Source organism: Argopecten irradians, chromosome 8 (assembly GCF_041381155.1).
Source record: "Argopecten irradians isolate NY chromosome 8, Ai_NY, whole genome shotgun sequence".
NCBI classification, from domain to species: Eukaryota; Metazoa; Mollusca; class Bivalvia; order Pectinida; family Pectinidae; genus Argopecten; species Argopecten irradians.
The window spans coordinates 17,946,621-17,965,869 of record NC_091141.1 but is presented as its reverse complement, the minus strand read 5'-3'; the positions used below and the strand labels follow the sequence as shown (position 1 = coordinate 17,965,869).

The following is a 19,249-nucleotide window of genomic DNA, read 5'->3' as shown; positions in this document are numbered from 1 at the left end:
TTTCCCTTTCTCTCTATTTTCTCTTACTTTGATATCTCTTCTATTTTTTAAGACCAACTGCATATTTGTATCTTGATAATTAAGCATTCAACGACAGGTTTCCGGGCACACACTAAAATCCGGATTTCAGACATCAATATTTTACTTATTTGGGCATGTGCAAATGTGATTTGTGTCTTATGCAATGACCAAATCGAAATTGACATGTTTTATAGGGATGAACATTTCCTTTTCTATAAACCAGTATTTAGTTTGCAAGGGTGTCTCAGTGGGGCTCCAGAAGGGTGCATGAAATGGGGTAAATGAATAATTACGCATAAATACGTTACAGATGTCCAAAGGATATAGGAACAAATGGTGTTGCCGTTTATAACGTCGATTCTGATTGGCTGGTCTAATGGCGTAATGATTTCATAGAAAAAAGGAGACCCAAGATGAATTCGGAATCATTATTTAGTATCTTAATTGACACCGTTGCAATTACAAGTCGTTGATCAACACGACTAAGTAGGTGAAATATGTACGCTGTACACATATCCGAGCCAAAGTCACGCACTTTAAACTAAAGTTGAAAATGAACTACATAACCACTGTGGAGATGATAACATGATCTTTTAGGCAAGACAATTCACCTAATAAGGTAAACAAACTGCTGTAAGAGCGATTTGAGCAGTTCTAGACAAAAGTAGCATTACTCTACGAGCAAGGGGACAGTGTTCGGCATACAAGATGGCTGACCCCAATGTGTAATGGCGGACAGCGAGCGAGTTTGAACATTTCACACGCATTTCACCACAATGTGCTTTTCTGGCATATCACAGTAAAACCGACTGATCTAATTCCCATTAGAGCTGGGGTTTTCTCGATATATGCACAAATTTTAATGTTCTCTTAGACTGAATTGTCCCTTTAAGTACGTTATAATATTCAAAGTTGTTCGTTTCTTCTTTACGCTTATATGTATAAATATAGGTTTTATAACTCTATTTCCCATGAACTTGGAATGAAGCCCGTATCAAATACGATAATAAAATTTTTCAATATAATTCCTGCGGTAGATTTTAAGTATTCATTTGGAATTTCGTCATGAGCCTTATTATTACTTTAACCGGAAATAGAACAAGATATTTTCTCCTCGGGAATTTCGTTATTTAATTAATCATCAAATGCACTATTATTTATTTCGCCCAAAAAGCTAATATTAGAGTTATCATCATTCAATTTGCCTATGGATTTATCAATAATATCCAAAATATTTATTTACAGTCAGTGGTGAATTGATAGTATAAACCCCGTTGATTTCAACCAAAAGCTACTCAACTTTATTTCTTGATAGATTGAGTATGTCACGCGCAATTTGGAGCCGCGCGGATGATTTTTTGATGGTCTAAATCAGAAACTTTTGGTGTTTTCAGTACCGAACGTACGTTCGATGAACATGTACATGTATCAAAATAGGTTTTAACACATATACATGTACGTGTGTAAATACAAATGTAGAAAAGCTACATTGTTTATGTTACTACCGTACCTCTTTGAGCAATGCTTCCGTGTGTATGATAAATTAACAATGTTGTACGATGTACAGTTTTGCACATTCCAATGACGTCGCAATGTTTACATGTTGTATGTCGGTGAGTGTGTGTTGTTCGCTACAACATGTAGATTTACATCCTATTTGCTACTTTTTTTTTATTTTTAACATCTTTGGTTGTACGCAAATGGATAAGATATGTCAGGACAACATCAGTCTTTGAGTTTTATAAGTTTAACCAAAACGACCTCGCATGATAATGCATTTTTGTTCGCCTCTGGGGATAGAAAATTCCTGTACGTTATCTATTGTGAATCGGCGAGAGTAGGCCTTACATACACAATGTACATTTGGGTGTTTCGAAATATCAATGAAACGGAATCCTACAATTACAGCTTTACAATACTTGTAATAGATATCTATTATATTTATTGAAGTATTTGAATTAACAATATAAATATAAGCTAACATTTTGAGAGCGGTAAACGTTTACAGAAGTGGGCCTACCTGTGTTTATACATGTTCCTCGAAACGACTACATTTGAAAATCTCCAAAATCCGGAGAAAATGACATGGAACTATGTAAACATCCGTGTATTCAAGTAATTTCAAACGTGAACTGATTAAGTAGAACAAGCGATCACAAAATTGAAGAAATTCTCTGTTTGTCACACCTCCTTGACAGAGGCAGTTTGAATCGGACGCCGCGTCACAACTACGTTAAATATCCTGCCACGTTATGAATTGTGTAAGCGTGTGTAATCATACGAAGTAAAAGATTAAATCCAGAGTGCTTTGCACCGTGGTGTTTTTAACAACAGATAAACAAAACGATTTATAGTTTCATACCGGGAAAACCCCAGATATATGCTTTGAACAGCAGACGGAACTCATTTTATTTGAATGTTCATTAATAACTTGGCGGGAATTTCCGCCACTTCGAGTGGCTGTTCCAAATGCCTGTCGGAACCAAACGATATAATTCAATTTTAGTCTTATAAATGCCATTAACACTATTCAGGATAAATTTTGAGCTGTGAAAATAATATTTAAGACTGTAAATATAAGGATTAATAAGGATTTGGAATGGACCGCGAAGCGAAGCGGTCCATGAAACAAATATCGATACCCTACTCAACTTTATCCTTCGATAGAACCACCAGAAAGAGACTTTAATCCTTAAATATTTTCAAAATTTTCTGGGCTCTGACTATGATGTGTTTAGTAGTTCCCCTTTTCATTTTCTCTTGGTGAATTCTGTAAAATTCTGTAAAAGTATTTCCGTATTCTATATATCAGTATTCTTTCTTATTAGTAGAGGGTTTATCGTGATTCTAACATCTTTTGAAAAAAATGGTGAACAAATTCTTAAAGGGGGCATTTATCAGTGAACCAAGGTTTACTTCTATTTATATTTAAAGGAATGGTAATAAATATATGTTTCGCTTATTTTTTATTATTATTATTCGTCGTCTATTTCAGAATCGGTGACCAACTCATTCGGCTTTATTACTGACCTGACAAACGCATTATCAAACGCATCTTTTTCGATATGATTAACATAATTCATTCATTATTCCATTTAGAGAGTTATACATATCAGGTGACGTCCATTATATATTGTATAGCCATATATTATATATTTGTTAATTAGCTAGGATCTTGAGCTTGGTGTCTACAGATCAATTTTTAATACAAAGGAAAACGGCTGCCCACTCATAGCAAACCGTTTTGAAATTCAATCTATAGCCATGAGACTAAATAATACATGTAGCAGGACTCAAAACACGGTGACAATTCTCTTTTTAAGTCGTACCATTCTGTTTTTCTTTAAAAGGAAACACTTAATATTTATGTGGCGGGCTCAGTGAAATTTGTTTTTAAAAAGCAAAATAACCATTCTAATAATCCCGATCATACTGAATAAAGTTTGTGCATAATCAGTTAACCTATTTTTAATTTTTCATCCAGACGTGTTCTCAAATAAATGATTGAGTTATCATATTTGATTTTGCAGAGAGGAAAAAGGTCATGAACCGGGGCGAGTCTCGCTCGGGTTATAATTAGCTGTATAGCAACATCGGAAAAGAGTTAAATGCCATACATATAGCTGCAGGCAAACTCCCGATTGTACTAAAAACTACTTTATACAACGAGAGCTTCACAAACTGTTACATGACTATATGCAGTGTTGTGCTATTTCTAATTACATATTCTTTGAACAACCTGTGTTATATTGTTTTTATCTGGCACGCTTTATTACAATATTCTGATGGATTTATTAAAACTGAGTCCTGAGGAAAGAGAAAGGGCTTTGGCTGGTATTAGGAATCAGAAACACCCAATCTACGATGGATGTATGTTACCGAAATTCCCGTCGATAATGGCTAATACTGAAAAATACATGGAGGCGGTGAGGAACTTCGACTCCAAGGAATCCGATATACTACTCTGTACATATGCAAAAGCAGGTTAGCTGAACTTCATGGAGTGATCGGAATAATTAAATTACCGATATCAATATACTTAATAATGTATACTTATTAACTTTAAATAGCATCTGTTCAGAAATCACGAATACATCAAACAAACAAAATTTATAATTAACTGTGAACTATAATGTGTCCCTACGCGACACAATTTTAGAAATAAAATACCTGAAGTGTAGCTGCGAATTTATATGAAATATATACCAAATAATGAGATCTAGTTTTTCAAAGTTGAAAGTTCAAAATTGAAAATATTTGGTTGAGTGTTTAAAGCAATCTGATTAAAATACAGATCATCATTATACACTATGTTAACTACGTTATAGAGTAACGTAGTGTATAATGGTGATCTGTATTTCAATCAGATTGTGTTTAATGCGTATTCATAGATGGTAATCTCAATATGTTGTTATTTTACCTTCTCTTGTCGGAAGGGAAACGGCTGTAACCAAAATAAGTTTATGTCGTAAAAGAAATAATGATGAAAATGAAAAAAAATGTTAAAAGTGATAAGACCGTACGCATTTTTCTTTCATCCTTATTCTAAAAATTCTAATTATGCTTATATTATGTCTTCATTCCCCAGGAACACACTGGGTACACGAGATCGTGTCCATGATCCTACAAGGAGGGACAGAGTATACCAAGGGACATAAAGGGGGTGCCATGATGGAACGGGACGTGGACCAATTAAATGATCTTCCGTCCCCACGTTTCATCAACACACACTTTGCATTTCGCCACCTTCCAAAGAAACACGTAGAGAATGGGTATAAAATCATTCATGTGTCGAGAAACCCTAAAGATGTGATGGTATCATTTTACCACCACGCATTGAACGACCCATTTGCGGCCTGTGCAGAGGAGGACTTCCCAGGGACCTGGAGTGACTACATACAGGATATGTGTGAAAACAGGCACAGTGAGTAAGCCATAATACAATCTACATATATACATAAATAATCATCAATAAATGTCATATCAACGAACAAATATTGCATTTTCATCATTTAAGTTACTATTGTTTCATCATGTTCTTTCTTATCAATGTCAAACTCTATTAACGAGTATGATTTTGGTAGTGATGAAATAAATGTTAGATAAGCAAAAAATGTATGGTCTGGATAAAAATATTAAAGCAAATCAGCAGATATTGGAGTTCATATTCAAGTTAATTACCTAAGACGGAGACGCCAAAACTGTCATGAACTGTGTTTCCAGATTTTTATGGAGGTTTCGTCAAGTATGAACGTGAATGGGAAGATGCGAAAAAGACAAAAGCAGTAACAAATGTACATAGCGTATTCTACGAAGACTTGAAAAAGGTACTAGATCTAGAAAATAAAATTTATGTGAACCTTAAATAATTTGTTCTGTATGCTTAGATATGGTTTTCAGATGTTTATTGAATACTTTATTACAATGATTGGTTATCTAAAACGACAGGAAAACGTGAGGAATACCTACCTCAAAATGATAAAAAATAGACCGTCATATTCTATTTTTTGGAACACAAAACGAAAGCTGGCCGAAAGCTAGGTTATAATGCACAACAACCTTGCTGACGTGACAAGGAATATTAGTTTTCCACATTTTTTAATTATTTTCTAATTTATGATGGTTGACAAACGAAGTTTAAGCCATATTTGTTATAAAACAATTTGTACTTTTCATTCGATCATGACAGGACACCGCGAAGGGAGGTTCCTGACTTATTGCACATAAGTACATCACGCAAATATAAAGTGGGGAGTTGCTCACGTCTCTTGCATTTCAGCGATCCATTTATATTTACCTACTTTCTCCATCGCGCACGTTACGAACCCTTGGCGTACACTGTTTTCTATCGGAATTCGTTTGTGTTTACTTCACCCACGTTTTTGACCCAACATTTTGTTTACATGCATTTAATTTGTGCAGTGCATTGTGGGAGGTCACTAAAGTTCAACACTACTATACTATCGTTACAAAATTCGACCAGGCCGGTTCAAAATACAGAAAGATGGAATTTCCATTGTAATTATTTTATTTGACACATTTGCACAATTACTTAGTAAGGTATCTGACACGTCATAAATATGTATTTTACTCAAATTTACATGGTTTATTTAGGTTCATGTCCCTTTAATGCATAAGTGTATTTTGTCAATTTGCAATGTACAAACAATACTGCATTGAATTATGACATAATTACTCCCCCAGGGTTATTTACTATATAAAGTAATTGCAGCAACTTAAAGCGAAGCGTTCTTTTGTAGAATCCAGTAGCAGAAATCACACGACTGGCAGCCTTTTTGAATAAAGATTTAAGCCCTCAGCTCATAGAGGAAATTGCGGAAAAGTGTTCATTTTGGAATCTTGCACACGCTGTAAAGTCAGGCAAGAAAGGAGTGGACTATGTCCCGTTGTTTTCAAAGAATAAGAAAAACTTCATTTACAGAAAAGGTAATTACAGCAGTATTTCCACAATCACGATAATTTAAAATTAGTTTGATTATCGTCCTTTACCATTTTGTGTTTCTTTTCCCCGTAGGTACAACAGGAGACTGGAAGAACTGGTTCACTGTGGCACAGAATGAAATGTTCGACCAGATGTTGGAACGAGGGTTTAAAGGCAGTGATCTAAAGTTTAAATATAAATTATAGATGGAATTTGATTAAACCAACAAAAATCCTTAAACGAGAAATCACACACAAAGTTTTCCAATGGACAGACGACAAATCATTCATCTGTCAAAGTTATTCCAGAGGAAATGTGCATAGGTCTATGTAAATGTGATCAAAATTATTTCAGATTCCAAATTTTTAAGTATTTACTGAATATAGCTGAATATGCTCGATGTAGTGTTACCGAAAATGAAACTATGTAACCATTATCATAAATGACTTGAAATTTATAAAATTTATGAAATTATTTATCATATTTTGATCCCATTTTATCCCTGAAAAGAGTTTCCATTTGTAATATTTTATTAATTGCAATGACCGATAAAGTCAGTTCGTGAATTATTAAAAGTTGAGACAACATTGGATTGTATTGTTTTTTTCGTCACCAATCGTTATAATAATATATCATTATGACATGTTTTGAGAAAGTTTAAAAGTAAAGTGTTTAGTAAAAGAGAATGACAACTTGCGATGCCAGATAAAAGGCAATCACAATAGGTCAAGTTATCCTCGATACCCCATGGGTTACTATCACTGACGTTATATTCACCCCTAAACTATTATTTTATATACAATGCGCTACCACAACATGTATCTAATCTAAACGTCCAGTTCAAAAGTAAAGTAAGTATGCATTATTGTTTGTTTATTTTTCCAAATATCATTGAATAGTTAAAAACAACTCATTTTAAGTTTATTGAAAAACCCGGTTGTCATGAAAGCAGAACTATCATTAATTGCCTTGGACACCTTATCAAGAGTTCTCAATTCTAATATGCGTGGAAACAATAAATCTAAGGTACAGATGAGATTTCGAAAAAAGAACTAATACTGCGATGGTATGTCTATGTATTTTTGTAAGTGAACGACAAGCAATGGTTATTAGACAGGGATCTCATGTCTCTGTCAGCAATATTAGTATATTTTTGACAATTAGACTTAAATTCAGCAGCATTTTATTGAATAAGACATGTAAACATCTTTTCCTTTCACAGAAGAGGTCTTACACCGTTTGTAGTTATTTTATTTTTACATCACTCTCTTTTTATTACAACTCATTTATCCATATCTATTTAAATCAAATAAATAAAATAATCATATCGTTGATATTTTTTATAGTTAATGTTCAGCATTTTGATGTTTTACATAAGAAAACAAACATCACGTGAGACAACTCTTACGTGAAAAACAGAGGGAGACAACTGTTTCACTTATGCTAGTTTATACAAGTGTATATATTTCAGTTACAACATATCAAATAATGTTACGAATTTTTTTGAATTATTCAACAAAGTAGGCTGTTTAAGGAATTTATTGAGCGACAATCAGGTATGAAAAAAACGTGTTGAAAAGATGGTGTTCAAGCTAATATTAAAAATCACATAGAAACTGCCCACAGCCCAATTTTCTTTAAACTTTGCATATCGAAAGTACTACTAGTTGTCCCTTTAAAACAAGACTACAATTTCCTTTTGTGAATTTAAACAGGCCCGAAGGGCCTGAAATCTTCATGTTCATATTCAATAAAGTTATCTTCACAAATATGTCAAAATCGGTCATCCTTTGTTAAAGAGTCTACATTTTAAGTAAACAGCCTTCTTTATATCTGAGTATATTTTTTTCAGATTTTGAACGAACATTTTGTTTTAAATAGTTATCACAACTTTGCACTTTGTCATCTCATTTCATCCTATTAAAGGAGGTGTTCACAATTTTGCCCTGCGTTAGAAATACTCTCAGGACATTTTCTGTCTTACAGGGACCTGGCACAATTTTTTTACCAACAGTATACATATATATATTATAAGATCAAGGGTATGAACTCGTCGGTAGAGAAAAACAGACCTATTTCTTAAAACCGTGTTGTTGTTTTTTTTAAATAAACTGGCTCTATACGACAGTGATGCAAATCTTACCTTAAAGAGAAATAATTTATCTTTCCATTGAGTGCTTGATGAACTAAATGGCTAAGTACTGACCAAGTTATGGCCTGGTTAATATTCGGGAAATTTACGAAATATATGCAATATATAGTCAATAATGGTTGCCTTGGTAATAAAATGGAGGCCTCTGATTGGTTGATATTTAGATAATGTCAGTTTGAAGAGAAAATTAATACAAATTAGGTTATGAGGTATCCTGAATATCCTGGTATAACTTTCAAAAAGATTTATTGCTATGATAACAAAATGGAGGCCTCTGATTGCTTGAAATTTAGATATTGTCAGATTCAAATGAAAACTGGTAGATAGGGGTTATGAAGTATGCTGAATAACAAAGGAACATTTTCAAAATGCTTGGTTTCCGTGGTAACAAAATAAGCGACTCTGTTTGGTTGAAATCTAGATATTAAATGAAAATTGGAACATATGGGTAATGAGGTATGCCGAATACGATAGCAATAGTTTTAGAATACTTTGTTCTCATGCAAACAAAATAAAGGGCCCTGATTGGTTGAAATTAAGATTGTAGTCTTTGAGGTGTTGATATTCCTTTTAGTTTAGACACATCTTATTTGAAAATCAAAAGTTATTCTGTTTCGCTCTTTAATATATATAAATTGAATTTAAAATTGTATTTATTTACCTTATAGGGAAAAATAATCTTAATTTGTATCTTTTGAGTTTGGTTTACTAACGAAAATACATTTCTTTCCAGTTATCATTTGATTTCTTATATTAAAAAGAAACCATTTGTTTCACCCTAGAGCATATCTAATATTGTAAGGGAAAATGAAAGAATAAAAATTCACTAACTTCATAGAATATATGTAAGTTAACAAAATTAAACCACTAATTATTGTTTTATTACGACAACTATGGTCAGTTTTGAATTTACAGTCATCTAGGACAAATAAGATTTGTTTTTTGAAAATCCTCTCTGGCTACATTTCAGTCTTTGAAATGCTATTTTCTCGGATTTCATTGTTTTGAAAAAGTATCTGCTAAGACTATACAAATGGGATGTTAGAATGATTTTAATGTGTAGACAAAATCGATAACATGCCAAATATTTGGTGCAAACCCAATACCTCAATTTTCATTGAAGTATCTTTCGTTAACAAAAATAATTTAAAAAAAAAAGAACCTTTGGAGACCAACTTTGGCCCCAAATCTGCCCCAGGGAAACCACAATTGGACCCCAGGTGACTTTAGTTGAGAGTTCCCCTGGACCCGGGATATAGACTTCAGTTCATGTCCCTTGGGGGAGGATTCCCCCCAGACGGAGGATTTTACTCCTTCCGCCAATACTGACAGGAAGAAGGTCACTGCCCCGGATAGAATGTTTCCTCGGGGAAAGAACCCCATTCGGCAGGGGGAACTGACGTCCTCCATCCGAACCAGCCCGGTGTTCTGCCTCACTAAAAGTCGGAACACCGGCGACTATGCTGCACCGTCCGGCAAGGACCCAAATCTCCATATGGATGAGGTTATTGCGGGAGTCATGAGATGAGTACGGAACAGCCCCTCGCCCACCTAGAAGGAGGAGGTCTTTATGCATCGTTTAAAATCTGTTATAGGACTGAAGGCTTAAGATTTCCCGGTTTGATAATATTCTTAGTGCTCGAGTTCAATATTCACAAGTGTTCATTTATATATATTACATTTAAAGTTTTTCCTTCAGGTGTGTTCTGTCTACCTTAGTCACCTGTTCTTGATATTGTAACGACACTGGGGTCATGTGTATGTGTAATTCAGGCTCTTGCCCTTCTCTACACTCTCTTTACAATCCTGTTTCCTTGTGGGTCAAGTCTGACCAGGACAAGTAGTGTGGTCACAGACCACTTTCCACAGTCTATTATTCTTCAGGTCCTCTTGGACCACTAGTAGAAGTATCTTCGAGTTCTATAAGCGTACGCCCTGTCAAATGCTTATTTATCACTTCCAAAAGACTTAACTTAAAAGAAAACTAGAAGTCCAAAGATAAATTACTGATTCTTTGTATTATTAAACATTTTCAAATTCAACAATAACAATGAATATTTACAAGATATTGGTAATGGAAAATGATATTACAGTATTATAAATACATGGACAATATCAGCAATTATCCAATTATGTCTTCTCAATGAACAACTCCCTCTCTGTACTTCTGAATTGGTGAGTTTTTACAATTAAATTAGAGAATTGCCCATAGAAACTCACAATAATTTAAGCAAGTCAATAATAAATTAAGCCATCAGTTTTCAATAATAGGTCTAAGATATCAGATTACAATAACCTTAAGTGAATTTCTGATAATAAATTAACTACAACCTATCTTAAGAGACAATAGTATAATTATAAGACTTTGAATTCCAGTTATGTTTCTGTCACAGTTTACTTACGATTGCTCTGCTCTATAGAAAACTATTTGCATTAACATCCCATATATCTGCTATTTTAGTTATTTAGCTCTTTCAAAAGGAGTCTATGAATGGGTGTTCATTCTGATATTTGGTTATTTATATACAAAGGTTCCGCAAGTGCAGCCTTGATAGTTAATGGAATCTTAGTCACAGTTTCTGTGCAGCAAACTTTACGGTCTACTTCATTTGGTTTCCCGTCCTAAATGAAATTCCAAATAATTTCAATTTTGAAATTTTAATATGCTTAACTGCCAACAGAGCATACATAATATTTATCATTTGAACAATAACTTATTTAAATTATGTATAGTGCAATTAATTCCTGTGACGTCATCCATTGTAAACAACATATGTATATGGATAGTCAAATATCCAACAGCTCCAATTCAGTAATAGATATGCATGATATGCCTGCAAAAAGACCATGAAACAAAGGTCCATTTTAGTGTGGTAAACAAATCGTGTAATTTAAATATACAATACTTGTATATATACGTATAGATAGTGTGTTAGAAAAGAAAACTCTAAAATAACTTTTGCAAAGAAAAAAAATATATTATGATTTCAATATGAAGTCACGTTCGTTTTCCATTTAGAATATTTCAGGTTTAAGTATCCTGAACCAGTTTCCGTCGTGTTTACACCTCTCCTCTTCATAAATGGGTTATAAAGGTGTTAATTAAATCATAACCAATATTAGAGTTTTTTTGCAACTCTTCTTTAAAGTTGTGTTTCGTTTCTAATCATGAATTGTATTCCAAGAACACTTTTACTCCTTTGGAATTTTTATAATTCCCTCATTATAAATATTACTGAAAATATGGTAGTTCGATGTTTAACTCTTCATTCCACAAGAATAAAATTCACGGAAACTTTTTGGGATCGGTGTATAACTAATGATTGATTATCATTATAACTGCATGTTAAATCCATTCTGATTCGATGACCATGTAACTGTGATATGGCAAATGGAATGCACGTGTACCTATATATAAACCTTGCCTATATGTGTTCATCAAACCATATAATAAACATGATTTACCTGTGTAACCCATTAAAGCTGACAATGCAAGTTAAAAAGCATGCATTTGAAATTTAAAAAAAAAATAACGATTTTTTTTTTTTTTTTTTGGAAAATTGTTTCTGAGACATTCCCCAGTTAAGGCAGTGTCGTATCCAAGGAAGTGGCAGCCATTTTTATTTTTGCTCTGCTTAGTTACCTTCACTGGCCAACCCCCTATATAAAGCACGGGACTAGACACACGTGCGTCATTTCAAACATAACTTGTCTCGTATAGACATGCCCCATGAATGTGTTGTCAGCTAAATCCCAAATAATATCCAAAACGAGCTAATGAAACACTTCAATATGCACTAGGTTTTACACGTACAGCGACACGTGTGTTTCCTTGGTACAGTAGTTGTCGCTTGTTCGGGACAGGTAGTCACGTGCACATGGCCAGTCGAGTACATCGGTTACGATAATATACGTGGAGATATGTGGACGGTTAATCATTTGGATTTCTATTCATTGGTGTGGAAATTTTATTTTGACAAACATGTAAATGAGAGCTTAGAAGTTGTGATGTATTTTGTTGCCAAACAAGCCGCATATACCTGTATAGGTAAGTGTTTTGTTTACGTAATGGTAGGTGATACACACTGGACAACTGCCAGGTGTGCATGTACGTGTATAGACTGAGCGCACGTGTGTCGATTCACGCGCTTTATATAAGGGTCGGTGAGAGCACCGGATACACACAGAGCGAAAAACAAAAATGGCATGGGGGTTGTCTCATAAACGATTCTTGAAATACAAGTGTGCTTATTTTTTTTTTTAATCTCAATTTAAAACTTTTTAAACTTGCATTGTCAGCTTTAAGTTCTATTCAACTATCCAACAGTGGGATAGCTGAATTGTTGCAATACTTGATGGGGTTCAAAAGAGGATGGGGATTTTTAAGTTGGATAAACTACTCGTTGATGTAGAATAAGCCAGAGCAAAAGCACCCTAGGCCCTCGATAGGCGTGTTTTCTCTGGCCTATTCTATACCAACTCGTGGTTTATCCTATACTTAAATACTTTATATTAAAAGAAGCTCAAAACTTATAAATAATGGTAATAGTTTTAAAGTAAGTAATTTTTATTACTGAAGAAAAGTACTAATTAATCTGCTCCTGTTTTGATAGATAAAAATTAGCATCTTTAATGCACACTTCGATTTCATATACCATTACAAACAATATGAATGTTGTTACAATCAACGTTATTCTAATAAAGATTTAATTTCTTCTTTTTCATATTTTTAAACATTTTTATACTTTTTAACATTTTCTCCATCCCCACATTGTTTATTTGATATCCGTGATAAATTCCAAATGTTTTAATGATGTGTTGGTGATCCCAGGATTTTTTTACTAGTTTTCTGTGGTCCTAGATACAAACTTTCTGTTTCTTCATAATTTATACTGACTCCTATACTTTCTCATAAAATGCTAATAGTTACAACCCCTTCTTTTATTGAGTTTTCTGACCTATTATAAAAACTGGGTGTCATCTGCAAAAATGTATAGTTTTGTTTTTAGATTTCCAGGACCACAGAAATGTATTCCCATGATGTTTTTGTTTGCTCGCAGAGCACAAACCAGTGACTCAGCTTAGATCACATAAATTACCAGGAAGATCGGGCATCATTGTTTTGCAGATCTAAGATGATGTTAACCCATAAGTTTGACTACAAATTTTGGCATTTTTAGTATCATTCATATGGTAAAAATAGAGTAAATTTTGATTTTCGACTGAATTAAGGAAATCTTTTGAATTTTGAAATAACTTCATTATTTATCAATGTTATATGACAAAAACTGATTCAAAATAGTTTATCGAACTGTACTGTTCTACTTCAGAATTTGTTGTAATTAATATTATATATTAGCCCAATATAATTCGATGTTATGTCACACACAGAGCCTAGTAACCCATTTTGCTGATTGTGAGCTAAAAAATTGGCTGTCAAGACCAGATCAATTCAATTATAGTGTATTGGCGCCTTATTCACTGGAGTTCATAGAATGCGTAAATAACGACTACAAGTACAATGCTGCAATAATCAGTTTTCGTAACTTTGGATGTGACCGTTATCCGCAATATTCTAAGGCCATAATATATAGTTTAGTTTGGCAGATGACTTTGTCGCTTTAAAGAAATTATCGCAAAAACGTTCTTCTACGAGTATGATGTCATATAACTCGACGTAGATTTCTTCCAGACTGGCGGTCCATACCTTTTGTGGTTTAGAGCTACTAGTATTAAATCGATACGCCTTCTCCTAGTGGAACGAGATTTTTCAAATACATGTATATCGACTCCAAAATGAAAGATAACATCTGAAATTTAATTATTACACAATGTATGAAATTTAACACATATCAGCCAGATAAAGTTGATAGCTTAAAAGATAACAGTTTGGTTTCAAGTAGACTAACATTAAGTGTATTGTTTTGGTTTTTTTGTGTTGTTTTTTGTTTTAGTTTTTTAATATTTTGATTTTTTGTATTGATATTATGACACAGCAAGTGAAATATTAGTATTAGAATTCAGGGCTAGCAAGATTAAAGTAGAATCCTATTTATATCTAATATCAATGAACATTATTTAACTGTTCACTGTTTATTCATCAAAACTATCAATTACATTTTATGTCTAAACGTCATGCATACAACGAACAATGTTTCCATATATATGTTATATATATATAGTATAATACTCATTATAAAATAAGTATCGCTATTTGTGCATTATCTCACGCTTTGGCAAACAAAAGCGAAAAGTATAAACATTTAGCAAAATACTTCTGGAAAATAAACAAAAAAGGTTAAAATCGCAAAATTTTAGTATCATTATAGAGAAGCAAAATTAAACCCAACCAAAATAACATCTGTAGAGAAGAAACGAAACACAAGTCATCTCGCAAAAGTTTTCAAAACAGTCATATTATCGGAACTTCATCTTATAAACGTTAAGGCCTAACACTTACTGATGACGCAACATGGAATCATACCCTATATGCAGTCGAAAAACGTTACCTTTGATATATATACATACCATATATTAAAGTTTTCTCACCTGTAAGTTGAAGTACATTTTTTTATGATATGTACTTGATCTGTCAATCGGTTGGTCCAGAGCAAGACTTTAACGTCAGACCCGATGAATCATTCCAAAAAGGAAAAATGTTGAATTTACTAAATGTACTGATTGATTGCAAATTACGTATTGAGTTATGTATAGGAAAAACACTGAAAACTGTGGAATAGTCAAGATAATGAATCGTTCGAGGCCCGTAAGGAAAATATACAGCTCAAACTCGAGCCAAGGTAGCATTTTGCACTATAAATCCTGGAATTCTAATGATTTTTACCTATTTATTATCTAAAATGATTTTTTAACCTAAATTTAAATCTGGATTTCCAAATCAATTTTATTATCTAGGACTAATCACCTGCCAGGAAACATCTATCTTTCATTTATCTTTCAAATTCGTAACAACCAGCCAATCAGTGGCGGGGTCAAAATTCTATCCTGGTCGCATTTTTGAGGCTAATTTTAGAAAACTGAATCCAACAATCTACAGAACTTTTAGAACCATTTAAATTGCAAACAGCAAAGAATTATTAGAGGCTTATGATCGGGTACATTATACTCTATAATGAACCCATGCATACAATGAAAATGAAAATGTACAATCATACAATGAAACAGTACATACAATAAAAACGCACATCCATACCATGGAAAAGTATGATAATAAAATGGAAATGTATAACCATATATATGCAATCTATTAATGATGTTTATGAATAGTGCAAAGTACAATCATACATTATAAAAAGATAATAAGATAACGATAAAATCAAATCAAATTAATATGAAATCAAATAATACAACGATAGATCAAAATGATATAATTATAACACCAAATAAAACAGTGATATATGTAAATCAAATATACATGTATATGTCACCAAATCAAATAATAATGAAATCGATTGATATAATGATAAAAGAAATAATATAATGACAAACAAGTAATGTTATCGAACAAACGATTGCGATCCAGGAACGGGGAAACAACTCCGCTGTGTGCCAAACACATAATAATTTAGTTTTTATTATTCTAAAACTAGTTTAGTGGGATGATCAGTCACACTGAGCTACTCCTGATTATAAAAACGATTATATACTTTTTCATATTATATTCTGACTCTTTTTAAAAAGTGACAAATATTTCAATTTATTCATACCTACTACGAGAAATGAGAATGGTGGGAAAACACACCCGACGTCTTAACGTGAATGTCACCATACAGACATTTTATGTATGAAAAATAAAAACGTTTTACAAACTTTAGGAGAAAATCCGACTCAAAGATTTTAAGCGTTTTCTTTCATAGCTGCCGCTGAAAAAAAAAATGAAAAAAAAAATAGTCAAGCAAATCTAAGGTTTTTGATTACATTTTAACAATATTAGTTAAACGGTTAAGCTGACATTTTTGGGGTTTGTTCAGAATTATTCAAAAACATAAACACTAAAAATCTTTTGTGTTTTATTTGTCAACTGATGGTGCATGATACCTTATGATTAATTTGTATAATAAACGTCTTTTATCACTTATTTTAGATACAAAAACAAACCGAACATCAATGATTAATGTGCATGACCTTTTTAACCCACTGATTACATCTTACGGAGACTTCACCGTGAATCCTGAATAAATCTTAGACGTCAGTTTCGACTTAGCCAAACCAAAAAATAAAAAACTGAATGTAACTTTTTTGTAACGCCCACCCTTTGATTGGCGTTTGTAAGAAAACTATAAATAAATTTGACCTTAAGACTGTTACATGATCCTGAGCGACCAGGAGAGCAGCAACTACAGGCAGAGACTTTCTTGGACCCCTACATGGATGATAAGGGCGCGTCCATAGAATCAAAATCGCCGTCAACATAACTAAAAAATTCTCTAAATATTGAAAATTGTATTGTAATTGAAAACTTACTCCATTTTTGGGAACACTAAAAATTTTTGGGCAATATCTGCATTTGATGGAGCAGATGAGTCTATGTACATTTCCTCAGTAATTAGCACAGTCGCAACGTTCAAGAAATAGGCGTACACTACACTAGAACCACAAAAAAAAAAAACAAAACAACGATTAAAAGATACAAAAAACTAAACCGTTTATAACAGATAAAACACACTACAAACAAACTCACAATTGACCTTCTAAGAAACTCTCGCAACCATAAAATGTTAGTGTTTACTTACATGATTTTGGCTTTATGGCCAAGTTATGAGAGCGGATGGGTTCTTTATGAATTGAAAAATATTCAATCATTTTATCACTGTTATATGGAACAAAGAGTGGGAGGAAAGGATGAGTTTGTGCGTGTGTATAATTTCCCGGAAGATTTGCAAAGTGCCCACCTTCACATCCTTCCACGTCGAAAATTGAGATTTTGCTCGAGCTTTATTCATAATCTATACACAAGAGTACACAATCAAGTACGGAAATAAAATAAGAATCTTGTCCCATTATGTATACATGGAGGATTTAGTAGGGATTAATTGAGGCGGTCACAAAGATGTCTGGTAAAACCGGAGTATTGCCACCCATCACCTACATCACCACTTTAACTCCCTCAATTGATACCCAAAGTCGCGCGCATCATCAGACGTCTCCACAGTGCCCCTCCAGATCCGCAAACGCAACCCCAAGTCCATCACGCCCACGCGGATGATCTTATTTCTTCTTCACGCACCTAATTCAAGAGCTCAAGTGAAAATATCGAAGCAGTACAAATGCAAATCGTAGATGTTCAATTACATTATGGAAGTTGAAATTAACAACACAACCAATAAAATTGTTTCAAACACTGTCTATAGCATTCCGAGTTTCTCAACAAAATGATGCGTCAAGAGTCTCGACAGCTATAGCGCGCCTAAGGAATTCTTTTGCGTACATTATAGACTATCATATTACGGACAAAATTATTACTGTCGTCAACCGCGGAGAATTTTGTGTTGATTTTTTGTACCAATCTCACACACAAAATTTATTTTATTTTTCATCAAAGCATAAACTATATAGTGTAAACAATCGATGAAAACTACGTGAGTGTAGAAATGTTTTCACTCACGGAACTTTCTGCGAAAGGGAAAACATAAAACACAAAACATATTAATAGAACATGAAAGTCTCAGCCATCCTACATTCGTGGTGCTACAACGAATGTTCACGATAACATAAAAAAAAGATACAACACCGCATACACTTGTAGTTTTCATAAGGAAATACATCCGTATTTTTAATTATCAATAAAACAAATAACATTATTGATAAATAAAAATGTTGTTTTACATAATGAAAGAAACATCCATTATCAACAAACCGCCATTTAAAAAATATAATTAGAAATATTGCCACATCCAGTTATATAGCACTGAGAAGACGACATGTATCAATATCTCGTTACAAAAATCGTAATCCCCGTATCACCAGAAGTGAGAGATCAGGTCCTTTAAACATTAACCGAATGAATTGGAGGACACAGCAATACACTTTTTGTCCAGTATCTACATCCACCCGGCTCAGCCACCATTCATACATCAAGCACAAGGGGAATTACCTGGTTTCAATCATACATATTATATTCATAGCAGCGAAACTCTGATGGCTGAAGAATTATTCAAATGGAGCCTTCGAACAACTCCGACCTTGTTCTCCCGTGCGGGCGAACATTCACATATGCGCCAACTGCCGAAAATAAAATTCCTATGAACGCGACCCAACACTTTAACCATCAGCATAAAGAGGCGTCTATTTGGTTATACGACAGACTCTGATACCTGGTAACACCCCCATACCCACAGCACCTTTTCCAACACCGCATGTCCTACCCATAGTCCCTACAGACCTTCACTCGTGCGTTCTCTCAGATTTCTTTATGTACACCACTCCTCGTGGCATATTTTGGTGGAGGTCAGAGTATCATACTGAAAGAAGCGTCAGATACCTGGGCCTGAGACACGGGTACCAACAGTGAAACACCCCTATCTCTACCTTATTCCTACAAGTCCTCGTATGAATCTATGTGTCTCTGTAGTTTGTAACCACGTCCATTTATGCTTTGTTTTCGTTTACACGCC

At 33.7% G+C, this 19,249-nt stretch overlaps 1 protein-coding gene across 1 annotated transcript; it reads left to right on the top strand.

Annotated features, from left to right (window-relative positions):
• The first annotated feature begins 3,618 nt into the window (after positions 1-3,618).
• LOC138328808 (sulfotransferase 1B1-like) lies at positions 3,619-8,485 on the top strand. The gene is made up of 5 exons (XM_069275547.1): positions 3,619-4,005; positions 4,610-4,945; positions 5,245-5,348; positions 6,282-6,468; positions 6,557-8,485. The coding sequence occupies exons 1-5, from the start codon at positions 3,807-3,809 to the stop codon at positions 6,667-6,669; spliced, it is 939 nt and encodes a 312-aa protein (XP_069131648.1). The 5' UTR covers positions 3,619-3,806; the 3' UTR covers positions 6,670-8,485.
• The last annotated feature ends 10,764 nt before the right edge of the window (positions 8,486-19,249 follow it).

What these genes read in the sequence shown, in the direction of transcription:
- LOC138328808 (XM_069275547.1), top strand. Translation starts at nt 3,807, where the DNA reads ATGGATTTATTAAAACTGAGTCCTGAGGAAAGAGAAAGGGCTTTGGCT. An exon ending in TATGTGTGAAAACAGGCACA is followed by an intron (nt 4,946 to 5,244) that starts GTGAGTAAGCCA and finishes CTGTGTTTCCAG; the next exon opens with ATTTTTATGGAGGTTTCGTC. An exon ending in TCTACGAAGACTTGAAAAAG is followed by an intron (nt 5,349 to 6,281) that starts GTACTAGATCTA and finishes GTTCTTTTGTAG; the next exon opens with AATCCAGTAGCAGAAATCAC.